We start from the raw sequence: 21,957 nt of genomic DNA, 5'->3' as shown, positions 1-21,957 counted from the left end.
AAATTACACGTTGTTTTTATATTAATTTAATTTCCAAAAATTAACATTATTCTTACACTCTAGAAATTCATAATACTTATAACACTTGTCCCATCCACACCTCAATCCAATTCGCTAAGTTTCTATAACCTCACTTTCTTAATTAACTGATTGGTATGTACTTGTCACCAAATTTTAAAACCTTTGTTGGAAATTTTGTTGCTGCTGAGATCCACTGTTGTACATCATCTGTTGCTGATGGAATTCTTGTTGCTGCGATATAGGAATAGCCTAGACAAAATCAATATAATTATAATTACAAAAAATTCAAAAATATGTATTTGTGGATTAACCTGGCCAGGATGTGTAGTTCCCGATAACCGGACCCTTTTTGCAGGATTACCGTGATTGTCCCCATTCGATGCCTGTTGCTGCTGCTGCTGATTTTGTTGCTGTTGCTGTTGTTGCTGCTGCTGCTGTTGTTGTTGTGATTGCTGTTGTTGTTGCTGCTGCTGTTGTTGTTGCTGTTGCTGCTGCTGTTGGTTTTGTCGTTGTTTATTTTCTGCTTTTTCTTCCTGATCGTCATCAGTTAAAAATTCACGTTTTGGGTATGGAATGGGACAGCCTGTAACAACGCAATTAATTTGCAATGGTATGAAGTAATATATTAGTTACCTGCAAAAACATCCTGCGTTGGTAAAGGATCTTCTGAAAAATATGCATCCTGCATTGCTTGTTCTGACGTAATTCTCTTATTGGGATCCATTAAAAGTAATTTTTGTAGAAGATGAAATGCTTTACTATCTGGTTTGATTTTGTGCCTATCCATATATTTTACTAATGAACAGTTCATATAGCTACAATAAAAAAGAAATGGTTAAAATGTTAATCTAAGAAACTTCTTGACTTGTTGAAATTAAATAAATTCCAGTATGTTGTGAGTGTTCTATTTTATGACAAAATAATAAAAATTAGTACCTATTCTTTTTAAAGTCCTTCATTAATGTGGGATGTTCTGGCATTTTTTTAATATCTTCCCAATCTTTTTCTAAAGGAAAGCCCATAACATTAAATATTCTGTCTAATTGATCATGGTGGTAAGGATTGCTGGTTTTTATATCTTCTTGGCGGCAGTGGAAGATTGGTTCTGAGGTCAATAGTTCAGCAAAAATGCAACCAATGGCCCAAATATCTTTAAACATTTTTTTAAACACATGTTAAAAATTGCGACAAATGTTTACCTATTGCTTTTGTATAATGACGAGCACCTAACAATAATTCAGGTGCTCTGTACCAAAAAGTGACCACAACTGGATCTAAATCGGCTAGAGGTTTCAAAGGTGCATTGAAAAGCCTCGCAAACCCCATATCAGCTATTTTCACACGCCCTCTCTCTGGTCCTTCACCCATAACAAGAATATTTGCGGGTTTTAAATCCCGATGTAACACCCAATTGGAATGTAAATAATGTATACCATCCAAGATCTGATATAAGAGAGATTTTACCATTCCCTTGGGCACCATAACAGGCTTTTTATTAGCTTTAGCAGCTCTGTGAAATTTAATGATATGCCATAAATCATGTTCGGCAAAATCAAATAAAAGCCATACTTTTCTATCGTTGTGGGACAAGAATACTCTAATTAGGTTAATGACATTGGGATGCTTCAGTTCTCTCAAAAGCTGTAATAAACACATCAAGTTGAAATTTGATTACGCACATCAACTAATATTTACCGCTATTTCTCTACAGGCAGACATTGATAAACCTGTGCCCTCGATTTGCTTTAGAGCATAATCTCGACTATCCGAGCCGTCTTTGCGTCGGCCTTTATACACATGACCGTACGTCCCTCTACCAACTTTGCAACCCTCATAGTCAAATAAATCTTCCACCTTAACTCTCTCATTCTGAGTTTTCATTTTAAATTCGTAGTCCATCATGAGACTTGTCATAATACAGTAGCGGGCAATTATGAGAAGCACTTCCAAAGAAGTGCTGCAGAACTCCGTTTGTTATATCTGCTCACTAATGAAATTTGGTGCTTTGGTTGTCTAAAAATATTCTTCAATCTTAATATAAAACGCTTAGATTTCAGTATTTGTAAATATAACCAAAAATTGTTGTTGTTCACAGTGACATACGTCAATTGTGTCAACAAATGATCGGCTTTTAATGCGCATGCTTGACATGCGCAGTTATTTTGGTGTAGTGGCAATTTGAAATTGAAGTCATTTCAAATTATACATTTTTTCTTTTTTTTATAATATCGTGGTGAAAAGAAAATAAAAAGTTAAACACCTTGGAAAGTTATTTGATTCTGTTTTATTGATGAAGTGGCTTTGAATGGTGATATTTGTTTGAATGAGGTTGTCAGGGCCGCCAACGTCGCCGACCCAAAAGTTTCCAAATTCATTTTATATGTGGGAAATTCCGGTCGGAAAGTTGGAAAATCGTACGGTTCTTTTCGAATTTCCTTTTGCGAAGGACTTGTAACTGCCAATTTTGTTTTCATGATTCCGTTTGTTTAGGAATGTAAGGTGTCGGTGTGTTTTTTTTTGTCGAATTAACGAAATCGCTGGGACGTGAATTTCTAGTTATAACCAGTTAAAGTGGTTAAGTTACCTGCATAACCAGTGAAAAGTGACTCAATCAAGTAGTTCGTCGGCATTGGAGACCGCGCCATTTTGCATCGGGCCACATTTTTCACATTTTTAGTCTTTCCGGAAATTTGCAGAAATGTCAGGCGAAGAAACTTCAGCAGATCGCAACGTAGAAATATGGAAAATCAAGAAACTTATTAAAAGTCTGGAATTGGCTAGAGGGTAAGTGCAACGTGGTTGGAATTCCATACATTGAACATATGCCCACGAGTAAAAGAATGCAGTTTTTTTGACAAAGAGGTCTAATTTTAAATTGTGTTTCGCAGGAACGGCACCAGCATGATTTCGTTAATTATCCCACCCAAGGATCAAATCTCTCGGGTTAGCAAAATGTTGGCCGATGAATTCGGCACAGCCTCCAACATCAAGTCTAGAGTTAATAGATTGTCAGTACTAGGTGCAATTACTTCAGTCCAGCATCGCCTCAAATTATACACTAAAGGTATGTAACAGCTGTTTCAGATGGACAAATAGAAAGTTTTCGTTACATGTGAACTTATGCAGGTCTTATCATTGTGACTCAGAAAGTACATAGTTTATTACACACTTGTAAATTTCATTCCAACATGACATATCAGACACGTAAAGAAATTTTGGATTCTTCAACAATCACCCGTTTCCATAAGACCTTGAATTTTTATCAAAATGAATTGTGGGAACCTTGGGATAAAATCGAGGACAATTGTCTTAGTAGTGCAAATTGAACAAAAACGCAATTATTGTAATTTGATAGTCTTCGTTAACAAGTTCGGTTAATTTAGTTCATTCCTTGGTACATTGTACCATGCATTTATGAAATCCTGAAAGTCTGTATTAAAATCCAACTCTTTATAAAGAGCAAGAGTTATATGTTTCACTATTGTTCAATGTAATTATTAATTTACGTTTTAACGTTGGAATTTTTTTTGATAACCTGATTTTCTTTGTGTTAATTGAAACAAATTCTCATCATGGGTCAGGGATTGATGGCCATAATGTAGTTTAGTGAATAACTGACATACAGACAACAGGGTGTAATAATAATTCCAACAAAAAACGTGGTGGGGGTAGGCAATAGCTTGTCTGGTATATTGGGAGGTGGTCACATGTTTAAACATTTCCAATTCTGCTGTCAGATATTACTGTGTGCAAAATTTATATAAAAAATAAATAACCAAATGAACGAATAAGAAATTGCAGAGGAAGAAATAAACAAAGCTTAAAAATATTTCCCAGAAAAAAATGTCACATAGAAATAATACAAATAATACTGCGCTTTATATGTGGTTATAATTTTTTTTGTGAATTAATGTCATTAGTGGACTTGAAAAAAATTCGGCGACAAGATTAAAATTCAAGTTATCAGTACGCTGTCATCATAATTTGGAATTTTATTTACGTTTACCCAGTTTTTGATAGCACTCTATATTTTATTGAGTCATTTTAATTTTCATTTTCCACGTATTCACAAAGATACGACTCGCGTGTCATGTTTGAATCGTATTCTGCAAGGTTTGAGCAATAAAAAGTTTTATTTTCATTTACATACTTTGCTAAAAAGTAGTAATAGTGTGTGTACAAAGTATACTCGAATATTTTTAAATAATGTTTTGTTATCCACCCCTGGAGTACTGTCCAGCAAATACAGCTTCTTCGAAAAATGATAACATTTGATTTTGCGATTTTTATTTTTTTCATAACCCCTATAAATTATAAATAATCGAGGCGGATTCCACACACCACAAGTTTAGAATTGTTATTTTATAAAATTTAAGTAGCATTTTTAGAATGCAAAATTTTTTGGCCACGTCATCAAATTGTTGGGAGAGATAATCAGTAGAGAGCGGATTTCTGTCGGGCTAGACAAGGCCAAACTCGGTACGGCTCGTACGGGATGGGAATTTATTGCAGTTACCGGCTGCACTTCGTTTATTTGAGATTAGAATAACGCTGCTTCGTTGCACTCTGCTGTTAATTCCAGTTCTCATTTACTTAGCCGTTTGATTAATAAATCGTTAATTGTATTTATGGAATCAAGTGAGAATTAAATTCAGTGATTACCTATCACCCGCTACTGAGTCCCGGCGATGCAGCGCGTCCCCACCTATATCGTGACGTAGCCCGACAGAAATCCGCTGTCTAATAATCAGACAAATTTTGGTTATCGTTTTATCGTCTACACGATATTCTTACTATGCAAATAAAATTTTGTAAGATTAGTAGTTTTGGACACTGGCTAATAAAATAGACGGGAAACGATAGGCAAACAGATGAAACGGGGAAATTGGCGTTTTATTTTGTAAGAAATATTTTATTATAATCTGCGTTCAATTTATTTTGATTTAAACTCCATTCGAAAAGGCCGCAATATGAAAAAAAAAAAAAAACACGAATATCTTAAACCAGTGATTTTTTTTAAGTATATCGCGATCTTCACGAGTACTGAAACACAGTCGCGACCAAAAAATCTTGGACATCATTTTTCTGTCATTTTGAAAATTTTGATGTAGAATATGCTTTATTATCGCTATGACGTTTGAAGTTTAAAAGTTTTGTCACGTCGCATTTAGTATTAGCATGCCCGTAATGTCAAAAATGACAACTAAAAAAATTAAGTTACGATATTTAAAGGTGTTTTACACTTTGTGACGGTGGAATTACATTGAGGTCCAAGGTTTTCTGACCGCGACTGTATAGAAAGTAAATAGGTCGCGAGCTCTTACGCTATAGAAACCATTATCATTCTCTATTTTAACTGTGAGGTCCATTGGGCGACTACTTTTATGTTTCCTCGACGTTTCATGACCCGTAGAGTACGAAAAATTGGTTTCCTTGTTTCCGTGAGTCGTTTGTCGATTTTTATTAGACAGAAATTTGCGTAACTACCGGACCAATTGTCGTCAAATTCTATGTATACAGGGTGTCCCAGAATTCGCGCCATTCCCGTGAATGACATGTTCCCTGTCCCGAACTGTGCCGTAATTCGCAAAAAGAATTGTCCAGGCTTTAACCGTGTGAGAACTGGAAGGCGATTAAGTTGACCAATAGAGAGGCTACTTTTATATCCGAAGGTTTCTATGTTCAAAGTTACCTATGCCAAAAACAAAAAATCGGGTAATACTAAAGTTGAATGAATTTTTTCCGAATCCCCCTCCGTCAACAAAAGGAAACAGAAGTGTGGTTATAAATTTAATCATTTTGACAATTGTTTGTCATAAACTGTCACGAAGTTCATCACTGACCTGAAGAGACGCTTCTGCGCCAAAGATGACTGATTAATGTACACAGAGACGTCAAGGTTTACTTTAAGGCAAGTAGCATGGGACAGAAGTTATTTCTGCTGCCATTCTAGTTAAATTGTGTTTAACTGGGCTGTACATTTCATAAGAGAAGCTGTTTCATTTCATCGTAGGCAAATAATACATTTATTACTATTCTACATAGCGTAGATACCGAAGAGCAGGTATTAGAAGTCATTTTCTTAGAGCCTCGGGAATAATGTGTTGTTCTTTTTAACGAAAATTAGTACATTTTTAGAATTCACTATGCAGCATATCCCTGATATTAAGTTTATCGTTATTTCTAAAAAAGAGTACCACACGTCCATTCAAAGAACGTTATTAAGTTTACTAAAACATAAATATCGCTTTTGATTAATCGGTGCTTATGATTTTCAATAAACAGTATCAATTTTTACTGAACAGCTTTGTTGCTGATACCTAATCTAAGCAACGAAAAAACAGACGAGACTCCACTTCTCTGGTGTATTGAGATCATAGGTATCTGCTGTGGTGTCAATCATGTGGGGGAGATAATGAAAACAGAGACTTATTCAAGAATAATATTGATGTTGCATATGATTTAAAACAGTTTCTTTAAAGTTGTGCTGAAACCATATATTCCGCCGTACATTCAAAGGAACGTCTTCCAACAACGTCGGAAGCTCTAGTCGTAGAAACTTAGCATATACCTCCCCATTAAGGTAATCAGGTAACACAAACGGCCCCACCGAAATAAACAGGAACGGAGTTTAGTGATAATTTTATCAGATGCATTAAAATTTGTACCACACTAGTACCAATGATTCCAGCCCATAGATTAATAGTAAATCGCTCCTGATATGCTCTCACCCTAGTGAGATGTGAATTTTCGTGTGCCCAGAAATGCCAATTGTGTGCATTAAACATTTCTTCTCGGGAAAATGAACATTCGTCGGTGAAAAGAATGCGCCGTGAAAAATCAGGATTTAGTTCATTTTGTCGCAGTAACCATTGAGCAAAATGTACTCGTTGCGGGTAGTCGGCTGGTCGCAGATGCTGCACCCTCGTGTAATGGTAAGGATGCAGTCTTCTCTCTTGTAGGATACGATGAGTGGTCGATCTTGAGCATCCACTCATTTGCGCTACGCAGCGGACATTTCTCCTAGGATCCGCTTCCATGTTTTCTAACACTTGCTCTTCAGCACCTACACGTACATTCCGTGGAAGCCCAGCACGGCCTTTCCGACTAGGCTGAAAAGATCCATCTTCTCTTTAGTACACTTAATAACGTTCTTTGAATGGACATGTGGTACTCTTTTTTAGAAATAACGATAAACTTAATATCAGGGATATGATGCATAGTGAATTCTGAAAATGTACTAATTTTCGTTAAAAAGAACAACACATTATTCACGGGGCTCTAAGAAAATGACTTCTAATACCTGCTCTTCGGTATCCACACTATGTAGAATAGTAATAAATGTATTATTTGCCTACGATGAAATGAAACAGCTTCTCTTATGACATGTACAGCCCAGTTAAACACAATTTAACTAGAATGGCCGCAGAAATAACTTCTGTCCCATGCTACTGGCCTTAAAGTAAACCTTGACGTCTCTGTGTACATTAATCAGTCATCTTTGGCGCAGAAGCGTCTCTTCAGGTCAGTGATGAACTTCGTGACAGTTTATGACAAACAATTGTCAAAATGATTAAATTTATAACCACACTTCTGTTTCCTTTTATTGACGGAGGGGGATTCGGAAAAAATTCATTCAACTTTAGTATTACCCAATTTTTTGTTCTTGGCATACGTAACTTTGAACATAGAAACGTTCGGATATAAAAGCAGCCTCTCTATTGGTCAACTTAATCGCCTTCCAGTTCTCACACGGTTAAAGCCTGGACAATTCTTTTTGCGAATTACGGCACAGTTCGGGACAGGGAACATGTCATTCACGGGAATGGCGCGAATTCTGGGACACCCTGTATAAAACTTCTATCCCATTATCCCATCCCCACCAATAATTTGGTGACGTACGCTCATTATGTTGCGTAATTAAGGTTATCTAAATGTCCTGAAATAATATATTTCTGCGTAGTTATACTCGTGGTTTATGAATCCTCCATGACTTTTACAATTACTTTACAACAATTTTTTGTGCAAGCTTTCCACGTGTTTAAAGTAGCCAATATCTCGCTTCCACATCACCACTTCGTCGAGCATGGAGATCGGTAGGAAATATTAGGACTTGTGGTTTGACCCGTCAGGGTTCGAATCCCATCATTACCGGATTTTTTTTTTTTTTTCATTGTGGCTGGTATTTTCTATTTCTTTTTACGTTTAAAAAAATGTTCCTTGTTATTTTCAATATTTTTAAAATTTGAATTTTCTTTTGATCGTTTCTATAATTTGTGAGAGGAAATCCCATTCATTTACAATCACTGTCACTATTATTTAGTTCATTTACGTTTTTCCCAAATATCGTATGAACAAAAGTTTTAGGTAAGAATAAAGTGTATTCTTCTATCTTGTTTAAATTAAAAAAAAAAACCTAAATTTACTTATTACCAAATTTTCAACATTTGTTCTGTTTCAGCGCCAAAGTGCAAAGAAATAATTTTAAAAATGTTTTTTTTATTCCTTTTATCATTTCTATTCTCATAACCTGATGTTTGTCATATCTAAAACATTTCAATTTGTTTTTTTTTTTTTTTTTTAATAGAATAATTGATTACCTAAAATTTCGATAATATTAATTGCTAATCGGCGACTTTTTTTGGGAGACATCGATTTAGAATTAGGAATTATCGGAAGTGAATGAGATTAACCTGAAACTGTCTTGACATAGATAGGACGGATTTAGATATGATAAGCAGAAATCAACAGAAAGTGGTTTAAACTAAATTTCTAAAATATAAAACGTTTGAAAAAACTACCGATAAATTGCAGTAGCTTCGAAATTACAGGATCCACAACCAATAAAACCGAACGAATGCTGATAATGGTAGTCAAGAAAACATAAAAATGTGAAATTAAAAGGGTATTAAAACTTTACTAATTTACCAAATCATAATCCCAACAATAAAAAATAAAGCTGATTGCATTTTCAAATCATGATTTACGAGATGTCGTGGTTCTATGGAAAATTTAAGAGCAGAAACAAAATCCTGAACTTGCTAGGAGGTTCATGATTCTGGGTGGTTTTTCTAAAATTATTATTTCATAGTGTGTTTCCCATTTTTTTAATGTGAAATTTGAAGTTCATGATAAAGGTTACATATTTAAATAATGCAGCACCTGAATTTAATTTCGAAAATAAGACTGTTTAACAAGAACGACGAAATATATGAGTGACTCCAATTTTATCAAGCATTGAAAAAAAAAACATCCAAACTAGACGCTTATATCCGTAATTTCGTTTCTAGGAAAGAAAGTACAAAGTTCTCATTTGTCTGCCATTTTGAATTCTATTTTATAAAGCAACATACTTATCATCTCATTTTTTTAATCGTATCAATCAACTGAACGAAATAAATTGTTGTAATGTTGCAACACATGGTATAAGGTGCTATCGTTTGATTTTTTTGGTGACTCACTCCACTTGGAATAACTCAGATTTAATATTACCAGTATTTTTAACTTTAGAAATGAAACGTTTAGCGATACCGTGTGCTGTGCGAATAAAAAAATTATTAGGTGATTCAAAAGTCTTAGAGGTCATTTTCCACGCCCACATTTTTCACCAACTGAACGTACAAGACAAAGACAAACACGAGACGTCCTCCAAGTTCAGTTTAAAAGTCAAACATGTTTGTCAGTTGACAGTAATTTACAATAAAGTATATATAAACAGGAATTACATTAAGCTTTTAAAATTTTTGAGCATTAATATCTGACATTAACGTCTTAAAATTCATGAACGTGGCGCCAACATCGAGTTGACTTCGCGTATCATAGCTCTCCCAAATTTATTCGTCATAACGTCTTGCAGTAATTTTAAATGAATATGTTCAAGAGTAGTGAAAAAATAACATAAAACCGACCAAAATTTGTATGTTTTCATACAGAAAACCTTATTTGTAGCAAGTATTAATAACTTGTTGTCATAAACACGTTTAATTTTTTCTTTTATCATTATTTTACTGTTAATTGGTATCATGAAGCGGTACGTATGTTACCATCCTTGACAAAGGTATATATTTTAATAATGCGTCAATCATAGTTATACATATTAAATCTAAGCACGATATTGCTTTTAGTTCATAAGTAAAGTATGCCGAATACAAAAAACCATGGCATTGACGACAGAAATCTTTCGTAGTCTAAAACGAGATAAAAGGAAGATCAGCAAAAATATATCAACACGGTCATTTAGTCTGACACTGTTGTCTTTTAATACCTCATTCTATTTGTTGCTAGATTTAGTCATATAGTATAAGACGAATTTATTTTTCTAATTTTGTTCCAAATTTTCTAAAGCTAACATATTACATGAAGTTATCCAGATGGTCTTCTACGTGCACTTTTTTAGTCCCAATGAGTTACTAAATGCTTGAGGAATTTAATCATATTACTTACTCCCCGGCATGCAAAAAGTATGCTTCAAATGTTTACTGTCATTACATTAAGCATCTGGCGGAGTGTTTTATGTTGCAACTGTTTACTGGAAATTAATTAGTTTTATATGATGCTGCAATAAAATGAAAAAAAACTAAGACATTTTTAACATGAAAAAATCTAAACACATCAGTTAATCAAAAAAGTAATAAGTATTATATAATTTAAAAATTTTAAATTTTGTATGCCCTATGCTTACTAAAATCGCCCGACAGGTCAATGATCACGCGAAAGTCGCATAAACAGCCCTATTGAATCCATCAAGCTTGTCGATACATGATTGTCTATCAATAGGAATTTAGGTTCGTTGTTCACGCGCTGATCACACAATATTTACATCATCTGTTTGACCAGTCTAGTATAAATTTATGAAAAACATTATGTTAATTAAGATAAATCAGAAAATTTAGTGACAGTATTTTTAGTACAAGAAGAATGTTTGAATTAATATAAATTTGATAGCGTTTTGGGGTGTAAAAACTAAAAAAATATCTCCTATCAAACTTGTAGAATTAACATCTCTTATTGTTAGTTTATAAGATAATCGGACTATTGTTCAAAGGTTCGCTAATAAACAGGTAGGCGATTTAATTTCCCACATGATGGCTTTTCGTACCACATATAATTGTTTCTTCTTTATTTTCAGTGCCGCCGAACGGGCTAGTGATCTACTGTGGAACAATCGTAACCGACGAAGGTAAAGAGAAGAAAGTAAACATCGACTTTGAGCCATTCAAACCTATTAATACCTCTCTGTACTTATGCGACAATAAGTTCCACACGGAAGCATTAACGGCCTTACTGGCAGACGACAACAAATTCGGATTTATCGTGATGGACGGTAACGGAGCTCTATTTGGTACGTTGCAAGGCAACACCCGAGAGGTACTCCACAAGTTCACGGTGGATTTACCGAAGAAACACGGCAGAGGTGGGCAGTCCGCTTTACGTTTCGCTCGTTTGAGAATGGAAAAAAGACACAACTATGTTCGAAAAGTGGCCGAAGTTGCCACACAACTCTTCATTACTAACGACAAACCGAATATTGCTGGACTGATTCTGGCTGGTAGTGCTGATTTTAAGACTGAACTTAGCCAATCTGATATGTTTGATCCTGTAAGTTTTTTTTTTTTTTTTTTGAAGGTGGCATATGGTGTAAGCAAAGAAAATTGCGTAAGGCAAAAAAGGCACGATGCACAATTTCTGAGTCATAAACTATAATTTTATAAATACGTTTGTAGTTTGTATGTGTGATCTAAATGCATGAAGAACTGTCATCAAATATTTATTCATCTTTTATATTGAGTTCGTAATTTCGGCTTTAATCGTATTATGATTTTTTTATTTCCATTAGTAGTTAGTTATACAGGAACTGTGGTCTCACTTTTCGTCAAAAATTTGCATGAACTGTTTTAGACATATATATCACAGAAAACGCTTATTTCTTTACCTATTTTTTACCGCTAGCTTCTTTTATTGTACATTATTTTTTTGCAATTTATATTATTATTATTAATCCTTTTCTTCAAACATGAACAACTTAACGGGCAGTATTTATGAGAATTCAATGCCTCTCAGACTTGATATTTTTAGACATGAGTTTGGTGGCAATGTAGATAAAATAAGATTTAAAAAATAATAATAAGAAGAAAAACCTAAAATATTTTTCTCGGAAGTTACTTAAAACACGATAAAAGGATAGGTTAATGTGTGAACTATTTTATTTTATCAGTTTTCTCAGAATAATTTGATTTAGAAATATGATCGGTTTATCATTGTTCTTATCAGAATTAACAAAAGCTAAAAAAAAAAATCTCAGACTTGCTACAAAAGATTTTAGAATGAAACAACTACATAGATTTGTAGGCGCAAGTAAGTGTGTTGATAATTTCACAAACAGCCGTTTTGGCACAAAAATGAACTAATTTTTACCACAATTTCCCTTGTCCCTGAAATACAGTCCAGCACATACAGCTTCTTCAAAAGGTTATAAAATTTGATTTTGGGAATTTTTGTATAGTTTAGTTTATATATATAATTTACAATTTTAGCTCACATTAAGTTAGTCTAAAATTATTTTGACAGAAGGACAATCCAACAAATAAGTTTAGTTTCCTATATTGTATAATAAAAGTAGGAGTGGTTTATTAAACTACAGGTAAAGTGACATCTATTCTGTATATGTCAAGTTAGATTATCATAATAAATTTTGTGGTGACGTCATCAACTTTTTAATACAGATAGATTTATCAACTTTTGTACGTACAGTTGAATATTAATAACAACAGTACTATGCTTACATAATTTTATGACAATTAAATAACGACTTCTTGATTTAATATTATTGCCTAATTCCTAATTTTTGGAGACTTCCTGTATAAACAATTATTAAAAACAGGATACATTATGAAACCATAAATAAAGAAGCTTGTCACACTACAAATTTAAAGCGAGATTTATTTGACAAAATTAGAAATGAAATATTGAAGCATATTATTTTGCACATTTTAAAATATTTTGCCATGACGCAAACAAATTTTTGGTGGTTATAATTATACAAATTTAGGTTTGTGTTTTACTAGTTACAAGAAATTCTTAAAGTACCTAACTTTCGCCCGTGAAGTAAAAATTGTTAAAAAAGGTAATTTATTGAAAAATACTCTTGTGATTACACAATAAAAACGTCTGTATTTAATACACTCGTAACGTAAACGAAACGTGGACTGTTTTTGACGCCAAAATAAACACCATTTAAGATTTAACAATGTAAGCAATGATTATTTTAGTGAACTACCTGCAGTGTTGAAACCCCAAATTTATTTATCGAATCACGTTAAAATTTTCAAATTCCAATGTGCGTGTTGTTAATTATTTTGCGATTTAATTTGGTGTCAGGACGAAAACTCCAAATTTACTTGTCTTTACTGGTTGCAAATGTACGACTTTTGAGTATACATACTACAAATTGTGTAATATAAAGGTATTTAATTATGTACATTTATTTTCCTCGGAAATTTAGCAATTTTCCCCTAAATTGTAGAACCTTATTCAACATTATAATAATAATAAAATTAATGGTAATAATTGTAGATTAATTGCCCCATGTGTTGGTAGTTCTTTTGAAAATTTGAAAGACAGTATAAAATTTATCCAATGCACAATTTTTGCTTTATGCTGCTACATTTTTTCTGCCAACAATTCACCAAGCGCAAATAAAATTGAACGTATTTTACAGAGATTACAAACAAAAGTAATTAAACTCGTGGACGTATCGTACGGTGGAGAGAACGGCTTCAATCAAGCCATCGAGTTGGCAGCTGAATCACTGCAGAACGTCAAATTCATCCAAGAAAAGAAACTGATTGGTCGTTACTTTGACGAAATCAGCCAGGACACGGGAAAATACTGCTTCGGTGTCGAGGACACACTCAGAGGTCTCGAATTGGGAGCCGTCGAAACGCTGATCTGTTGGGAAAATCTCGATATTCAAAGATACGTTTTAAAAAATCATACGACGGGATCCGAAAACGTTCTCCATTTAACGCCGGAACAAGAAAAAGATAAATCACATTTCACGGACAAAGACGTATGTATTTTTCTTTGTTTTTTGCTCCATAATTTTACCCTTGTTTACTGTAGAGTGGAGTTGAATTGGAATTGGTGGAGTGCCAACCATTGCTTGAATGGCTTGCAAACAACTATAAGAATTTTGGTGCTACCTTAGAAATTATTACAGACAAATCACAGGAGGGGTCGCAGTTTGTTCGAGGGTTTGGTGGTATTGGAGGTCAGTATCTTGATTTTATTTATTGTATAAATGTATATTTAAAAATAGTTGTACTAACTTATAACAAAATTTTACGCTGCTTACTGGATAGGCATTCTACGTTACAAAGTGGATTTTCAGTCTCTGCAAGCCGACGAGCCTTTGGATGATGTAGATCTTGATGATTATTAAAGGTTTACATTCATCAAGGCTCCTACATTAAGGTATATTGTAGCCAGTTGTGTGGTTATTTGATGTAGATTCAGTTTATTTCCCATAAATGTATACACAGTTGACAGTTACACGTTGTAAATATGTTATTCACCGTTCATACCCTAGCCGAATATCCCAATCAAAAATACGAAAGTATTCAGGTAAGACCAAGACTGACTCAATTGTGGCTGTAGAATAAGGTGTGAAAGTGTCACAACCTAGGGTTATTAATGTGTTCTCTTAATGCAAAATTTCAACAAGAAGAACGCACAATTTTACTCGTTACGAGTAAATAATTAATTTTTAACAGAAAATTTTTCCATGAATGATAAATTAATAGCTTTAGATTGTAACATTCGTCCTTAGTTATACATGACCGCATTGGTGTTAATCTTGGTTTTTCCCGAATTCCTAGTTTTGAAAATCGTAGGAAACGTGAAGGTATATTCTAATTTGGTGTTGGGAGAAACCAGTTTTGAAAGAATGTTGTGGAGGCAGTATGAATGGAAGAAACTAAACCTTTGATCCTAGTAGAACCCAAGGAAAACTCTTCTACTATTTTTATTTTTGTTTCCCAAGTAACCATTTTCCGTTCTGCTTTAAGTGGCAATAAAGACCATATTTTTAAACCATTTTTTCTCCTTTCATGCTCCTCCATGTAGAATACACTTCACGAAATTCACTCTGAGCAGCATGAGCATCCCACGGTAGGTTTGATGCAGCGTGACATGATGTAACACCCATAATAAATGTCTTACATGTTTTGGTGACTATCTTTTAACGACCGGAAAGAGTATTTTTGTACCGCCTGTTTAATTAATGTTTCTAATAAATAGGTTGTAATTTGCAGAATTGGCATACACAAAAATGTTATAAATAGAAAGTACTCGCAAAATAGTGGCTAGTATTTTCTGCTTGTAACACTTTTTTGTACAGGAAAATTAACGCTTTTGCCACGTTTTTGTCTACCCAGTGGCACGGGCACATTAAGACAAGAGAATTGATGAAAACCAAAACATTTTGTTCCATTTTTACCAAAACGCTAATTTCGTTGTTTTTTATTTACAGGATTGTTAAGATACAAAGTGGATTTCCAGAGTTTGCAATTAGAGGATCTAGAAAATGGAGAGGAATTTGATCTAGATGATTATTAATTCCTTGTAAGGACTATTAAAACAGCATTTTGTAGGAGTGGTGCCGTTTACATAATGTGCAGTGGCTGTATTTTGCTCATACAAACAATGTGTTGTTAAGAATTGATATAAATAATTTTTGCATATACATACGTTTTTAGTAAAAAAATAATTATTATTTAAAAACATGTTTATAGTTTATTTATATGAATTTTTCATGATAATAGGTAACGTTTTAAAAGAAATTGTTCTCTATTACTTCAATTAAACGCAACTTTGTACTGTATTGTACAGTAAAACGGATTTGAAAATGAATTGAAATAGTAACTTATTTATTTGCGTTAACTGAGAAGTAACTACTTTAGTGAAGTTAATTGAATTTTTCCCTGGGAACACTTGTATGTTTGCATGATCTGTGTATTGAATTTTTAAACACTTTTTTTATTTTATCGATCTATCATTGGAATTGTTTATGATATTAAATATAAAGGTTTTTTTTTTTTCATTTTATTTGTGAGCTTGTTCCTTTTTGTAGTTCCTCGACCTCCATCTCAGTTACTGTAACTTTGAAAAATCTACATTCCCATGAATCTATTAAAGGCAACTACTTCTATGAAAGCTTCATTCTTTTTAAATTGAATTACGTCTCTTGCAATTTGTAGTAAAACATTCATGATTGCGACATGACGACCTTCAGTCTGCTTGTATTCAAATCATATCGCAAACATGTACATTTTTACGTATGAATTGTATAAAACTACGAAAATAAATTTTTTACGTAATATCCACTTATTGTACTTTTTTAAAAATAAGGATCCTGTGCAACGATAAACTACATATCCAGATTAGTCCCCTCGGGCTAACTGCAGAGGACCCTTAATTTGGTCGTTGACCTATCACCACATTAATGTACTTTATTTACGTTTTGTTTGTATAATTTATAGTCAATAAATAACAAAATATAACAATCCAGTTCTAATATTAGAAACGGCAATTTAACCTATGCACCTGAATTTTAAATTGCAGTTTCTAACATGTATAGTTTATTTAAATGGGATCCATACAAATTATAAAGCTTCTTGCACTGACACGTTTGCGCTGGGTACTTTAGGTAAATCGGAAATATCCAACTTGGCCAACTGTTCATCCAAGTCTGAACTGATACCACTTTCAGATTTATCTTCAGTTTTCATGAGTTCCTCCAATTCTTCTTCCAAGTCTTCATCTTCTGCAATAACTGGTTTTGAAATGGAAGTCTGGATATCTTCATGGATGTCCAATATCTGCAAAAAAACAATTGTATATATTGTTATTACTCATCAAATTTTTTACCTCTCCTAATTTAAGCATGGTGTCTTCAATTGCATCTTCAGACAATCCTGTTTCTTTGATATTGGTATTAAATGCAGAGAGAGCTTGTTTGTAAGACTGCCACACTTCAGCATCAGTCTGGGCATCTTTAATTCTTTCCAACAAAACTTGGACATTATGTAACGCGTTTGTTTTATGTGTTAAACGTTTTTGAATTTCATGTTTCTTCTTCAGGCAAGTTTTTGCAAGTAGTCGATGCCCTTTCAACAAATGTGCTTTAACTTCCTTGATGCAGTACATAACTTCATCTTCTAGATCTTCAACGTGTCTGGTTAAAACTATTTCATTTTGTTGCAACACATATAACGAAACATCAGTTTCAGAAATTGGAGTTATTACTTTGTCTTGATAGCCAATTTTTACCAGCAAAGACTCAGCATCTCCATCTTTTTGAACATTCTTCAAATCGGCCTTCTTTTCCTGAATAAGATAGTGTAACAAGAGCTTAACATCTTCACCTTGACTCTCGTTTCTAGCAATCAGTTTTAAAAACTCTGAGAAGTTCATAACCTTGTTTCTGTGTTTACCAGGAATAGTTGTTAAGATTTTCTGCGCTTCGCTATGAACAACACCTATATTTACATAAATTCTATCTGGGTTGATATGACTGGAAAACAGTGACTTCTTTACGGTGTTAAAAGACCATGATAATGGTTTTGTGACTAGTAAATTGGTGGCCCAACCACTCCATGTTTTTGGCGACTCTTTAGTAAAATCTTCGAAGTACTGTAAATCGCCCTGTTTGACAAGTTCTTCGAGAACTGTATCAAAACAACTTGGGGGCCTCCCATTTCGGACAAATAACTTTTTTAACTGAACTAAACTAAAACTGTACACTTGATTGTTAACACAATACAATGAAATCAAATGCTTCCAAGACGATATTTTAGTGTCCCAGTCTCTGGGATTAACAGTACGGCTTCTAAATGGCGAATATAAAGAATCCAGTCGAGCTTCATCTTTAAATTCTTGGGGTAGTTTATCGTCAGGAATATTTAACATGTTCGTACATGACAGTTTTGACATAACCTAAGAATTTGTTTACATGCATTCTGGCCGATACTCACTTGATAAATAGTAGAGGGCGCTCGTCGCCGCGATCAATTAAAATTTGTGCATACATTAATTCTTTCAAAAGAAAATTTAAACCCGTGTTATGTTTATTTATACTATAGGTATTTAATTCTGAAACTTATGTATTTATGGTGACGTGATTATTATTAGATGTGGTGCACTTACAGATAGCTGTAATAAATCCTAGCATCTGTCAATGAAACGTCATTTTTTATGAACGTCAGGAAATAGTTTGTATGTCATGACTTGGCGTGTGGGTATTCGCAAGTTATTTCGCGATTTTTTGCATGTAAGAAGTAATTAGCAACGTGCCTTCTTTTTCTAAATGACACGTAATAATATTTTTGTGAAACACTCCAAAAATACTTATTTCACTGTTAAGTGTAGTGTTATGTTCGAATTCTACAAAATCCAAAACGATATCAAAATGTTTAAAGGTAATGGGTCTTAACACCTCATGGAAATTACATAACTTGTGGAAGAGCCATGTCCAGAAATGTACCGTGTCACTTGCATACACCTTCATTTTTGAACTTTATAATTTATGTAAAGTTTTATGCTGATATATTCAGGGGTCAAGGGCATGGGCTTTGGTATGATCACCCGAAGCAGCGTGCTCATTTTTACTGACATTCACCGGGTTCATGTGCATAACATTAATAAAAACATTTAATATTTAATTAGAAGCGGTTCGTACAAATGTTCATTTTGCTTTCAGAAGTCGGAGCTTGCAATGGCGCCACACAGTTGTAAGCTGTGTCTGAGTGATATTTTTGCTATAATGGCAGAAGGCGAGAAAAAGTTAGCAAGAGAAGTTAATGGAGTGACGGAAAATGGCTTCTCAGATAGTCCATGTAAGTATACATATTCAGATTTGTCTAGCACAATTTAGGTCATATTCAAAAGAGCAATCCACTATAAGTACATCTTTATGTAAGCCAACAAAGTTAATCTACAAGAATTATCAATGCTAATTTATTCTGCGTCGTTCTACATTGTTTTGTAAATCAGTCCAAACGTTTCCATTGTTTTTTGTAGGAACTAAATTGCTTTCCTGTAAATGTATTCAAAAGCGATTTTTAACTAAATTTTTTATCGCGTTGACTAAATGTATTTTTTTATGTTTTTATGTAATCACTTTTTTTTTAATAGCGTAGCCTTATGAGTCACTATTTTACGCCATTAAAATTTGTAATTTTTTTTAACACAATAGTCCATTTGAACCGCCTTCTATCGATTTGCTTCAAGTATTTTCGAATTCCCAAAACTGTAATTTAGAACTGACTTGGCGCATAGCTAATCTGGAAAGTGTCGTCAAAATTTTACAAAAATGTGCGGTCAACTGATGAAATTAAAACAGTGAATCCTAATTGGTAAGTTGCAATTATGTATGTTTATACGTACACCTCGAATTTTCTTTTCAAACAATAATTTCATTATTAGTTGAATTATTACATAAATTGAATTTTACATAAAAATTAAATCAAAAATATGGCGGTCATTATTTATCTAAAAATGAAACTAAGTTCTTTTTTGTGGAAGACCAAACGTATTTTTTTTAATATGAACTGTTAAATGTATCATACATTTTTTCAATTGTTACCGTTAAGTGAATACGTCGACGCAAAACAATTGAAATTTTAATCCAGTATAAGTATCACCAACTTGTTTACACCAAGGTCTGCAGTCACATGTATAATTAAACATTCGAATGTAAAAAAGACCAAGGAAATCACCATTTATTTGTATTTGGTTTTTTAGAATCACATGTACAAACATTAGTAGATACATTTTTTCAGTTGATATTTTGTGTCGGGTCCGACAAACTACGGTAAAACGTTTGTCTTTTTTTTTTTTTTCTAGTTGTAACGGTGTTATGCTGTGATCACGCCACAAATACATAACATCACAAAAAATACAGGTAATTACCATAACCTGAATATCTTTTTTTGTGTGCATAGTTGCGAAAAATTACGAACTATAGTTTTGTATTTTCTAAAACTGTTATTAGAGTATACTTTAGTTCGTCACAAAAAAAAATTGTGAAGGGTTTTACACAAAAATGTCCTCGCCTTGGAAGCACAACAATACCAAATTAGTCAAGACTTTTTCCCTTTTTTTTACGAAATTTTTACAGTGTGACACTTACAGATGTTAATGAATAAAAAACGCTTTGTTTTAATTATTTTTTTTAATTACCTTTTTCAGTGTTTGACTCGACTGAAGTCAGTTTTTGTAAGAAAGTGCAGAAATTTTGAAATTTTAGAACAGTATACAAAGTAATCAAACAAATTAATTTTTTTATGACAACAAAAAAACAAAAACAAAATAAACGAATCAATTTAAAAAAAACGATTTTATAACATCTCCAGTGACACTAATACCGGGTGACTATTAATTTTTGAAGCAAATTGTTGTATTGGAAATTCTGAATTATTGACATCCAAGCTAGTACGTCAGTTCACAGTTGTCAATTTTGACATGAGGGCGCCTAACAAACGTGTTGATTGGTCCAGACGACGGCACTTTTACAATCAGGTATGCCATCATTTTAAACAGATTGCCAACCCGACACAAAAAATCACTACCATTAATAGTCACTCGATATTATATTTAATCACGGTGGTTATTTAACTGTGTTTCCGGAATTTCAGCAAAAGTTAGGTGAACTATTTTTTAAACAATCAGTAATCGATTCACATATATTTTTTTTATATAAACTAGATTAATCAAACCAGAAAAATTCAATGACAGACAGACATGTGAAAACGGGGGCCTGACTTTTTCTAACTCTAAAAGTTAGACATTCGCCATGACGTCATTAATTACACTAGTTTACAAATTTAAACTTTTTTTCGTATCCAAAAATAAAAAAAATATTTTTTACTTCTAAATTACTTACTGATAACAAATCCAAAAACGGATAATCCTTATCACGTCAGGTTTTTTCATAAATCCAAAATAATGAACTTTGCTTTACCTTCACGTTTGTGTTAAACTGATTCATGTTAACGCACAATTGTCGCATAAAAAATGTCTTCGAGATCGTGGAAAGTAAGTGCAAATCAGTTTTGTTACATTTGTGGTAAAATTATAGTACCTAAAGCGGGAAGAGCTGTTCAAATTTGCTTAAAATGAAGGTATAAAGGTTTTTGGGATGAAAATGTGTTACTGTTGGTCTATTATAAGGGAAACTGACAGTACTGCCAATAAAAGAACGTTAGTGTTAACCATTTTTAATTTTCAGTCATAATGTTTATAATATATACTGGGTATTGCTTTTATTTGATACAACCCCTGTAACTTCTTTATTCTTATAGATAAACCTGTATTTCTTTGAGCTAATTTGTATCATTTTAAAAGATCTTTGTGAGGTCAACCTCACATTTTTATTATCACTTCCCGTAGATAAGTCAAAAGCAACCAATTATTCTAAAATCAATACTTGAAAAATTTTAAATAACACATTGATGACAATCTAGTAGCTTGAAAAATTGACACTCATGTTATTTATTTACCTAAATGGTCTTTTAAAATGATACAAATTTGCTTAAAGAACCATATGTTCATGTATATTTAAAAATAAAAAAGTTATAAGAGTTGTATAAAAGAAAAAAAATCCGGGGTATATTTATATAAATATCTCAAAAACCTGACGTGATGGATTTTTTCTGCTTTCAGATTTGAATTTCCCGAACCCAAATCCTTCCGATTCAACTATTTTTGTCTTTGGATATAAAACCTTGTAAACTAGTGTTATTTGATCGGTACAAATGTATTAATTATGATGTGTACAACATAACGTTGCTGTCTTACCAGAATTTTACAGAAAATAGAAATGTAAGCATGTACATATATTGAAAATATAAATTTGTTTATACATTCATTTATTTACAC

General features: G+C 33.1%; 4 protein-coding genes across 10 annotated transcripts in view; 2 read left to right on the top strand and 2 right to left on the bottom strand.

Moving 5' to 3' along the window:
* Positions 1–10: 10 nt before the first annotated feature.
* Positions 11–21,957, bottom strand: part of LOC135129252 (cyclin-dependent kinase 8) — a 26,047-nt gene continuing 4,100 nt past the window's right edge. Inside the window, exons 1-7 of one of the 3 annotated variants that reach the window (XM_064056406.1) lie at positions 2,095–2,164; positions 1,717–2,034; positions 1,221–1,662; positions 958–1,171; positions 655–836; positions 333–604; positions 11–270 (exon numbers count right to left, since the gene is read on the bottom strand). In XM_064056406.1, coding sequence (XP_063912476.1) covers positions 175–270; positions 333–604; positions 655–836; positions 958–1,171; positions 1,221–1,662; positions 1,717–1,935 — 1,425 coding nt within the window. In that variant the 5' untranslated portion in view covers positions 1,936–2,034; positions 2,095–2,164 and the 3' untranslated portion in view covers positions 11–174. Of the gene's footprint in view, positions 271–332; positions 605–654; positions 837–957; positions 1,172–1,220; positions 1,663–1,716; positions 2,165–21,957 lie in introns of those variants that run through there. The other 2 variants (XM_064056407.1, XM_064056405.1) reach the window with 2 other exon arrangements.
* On the top strand, positions 2,388–16,583 carry LOC135129253 (eukaryotic peptide chain release factor subunit 1). 2 transcript variants are annotated; one of them, XM_064056409.1, is made up of 7 exons: positions 2,388–2,805; positions 2,910–3,085; positions 11,150–11,619; positions 13,739–14,089; positions 14,143–14,290; positions 14,382–14,493; positions 15,551–15,640. In XM_064056409.1, exons 1-6 carry the CDS (start codon positions 2,720–2,722, stop codon positions 14,459–14,461), a joined length of 1,311 nt encoding a protein of 436 aa, XP_063912479.1. In that variant the 5' UTR covers positions 2,388–2,719; the 3' UTR covers positions 14,462–14,493; positions 15,551–15,640. The 2 variants fall into 2 exon arrangements, with proteins under 2 accessions (XP_063912479.1, XP_063912478.1); XM_064056408.1 differs by lacking the exon at positions 14,382–14,493 and having other exon boundaries at positions 2,390–2,805; positions 15,551–16,583.
* On the bottom strand, positions 16,578–18,215 carry LOC135129255 (charged multivesicular body protein 7). Its single transcript, XM_064056410.1, has 2 exons — positions 16,948–18,215; positions 16,578–16,898 (listed from the first exon to the last, which is right to left on the bottom strand). Exons 1-2 carry the CDS (start codon positions 18,010–18,012, stop codon positions 16,683–16,685), a joined length of 1,281 nt encoding a protein of 426 aa, XP_063912480.1. The 5' UTR covers positions 18,013–18,215; the 3' UTR covers positions 16,578–16,682.
* Positions 18,143–21,957, top strand: part of LOC135129257 (pantothenate kinase 3) — a 20,045-nt gene continuing 16,230 nt past the window's right edge. For 2 of the 4 annotated variants that reach the window (XM_064056415.1, XM_064056412.1), the window contains exons 1-2: positions 18,327–18,497; positions 18,779–18,914. In XM_064056415.1, the coding sequence (XP_063912485.1) occupies positions 18,794–18,914 (121 nt within the window). In that variant the 5' untranslated portion in view covers positions 18,327–18,497; positions 18,779–18,793. Of the gene's footprint in view, positions 18,162–18,326; positions 18,498–18,778; positions 18,915–19,239; positions 19,434–21,957 lie in introns of those variants that run through there. The other 2 variants (XM_064056413.1, XM_064056417.1) reach the window with 2 other exon arrangements.

This window comes from Zophobas morio, unplaced genomic scaffold (assembly GCF_036711695.1).
Source record: "Zophobas morio isolate AGI-343-1 ecotype UQ-CSIRO unplaced genomic scaffold, CSIRO_AGI_Zmor_V1 ptg000014l, whole genome shotgun sequence".
Lineage (NCBI taxonomy): Eukaryota > Metazoa > Arthropoda > Insecta > Coleoptera > Tenebrionidae > Zophobas > Zophobas morio.
Note: the sequence above shows the minus strand (reverse complement) of the source record. Positions and strands in the feature narration are given on the sequence as shown.

What these genes read in the sequence shown, in the direction of transcription:
- LOC135129253 (XM_064056408.1), top strand. Translation starts at nt 2,720, where the DNA reads ATGTCAGGCGAAGAAACTTCAGCAGATCGCAACGTAGAAATATGGAAA. An exon ending in AATCTGATATGTTTGATCCT is followed by an intron (nt 11,620 to 13,738) that starts GTAAGTTTTTTT and finishes CGTATTTTACAG; the next exon opens with AGATTACAAACAAAAGTAAT. An exon ending in CACATTTCACGGACAAAGAC is followed by an intron (nt 14,090 to 14,142) that starts GTATGTATTTTT and finishes TGTTTACTGTAG; the next exon opens with AGTGGAGTTGAATTGGAATT.
- LOC135129255 (XM_064056410.1), bottom strand. Translation starts at nt 18,012, where the DNA reads ATGTCAAAACTGTCATGTACGAACATGTTAAATATTCCTGACGATAAA. An exon ending in CCATGCTTAAATTAGGAGAG is followed by an intron (nt 16,899 to 16,947) that starts GTAAAAAATTTG and finishes GTTTTTTTGCAG; the next exon opens with ATATTGGACATCCATGAAGA.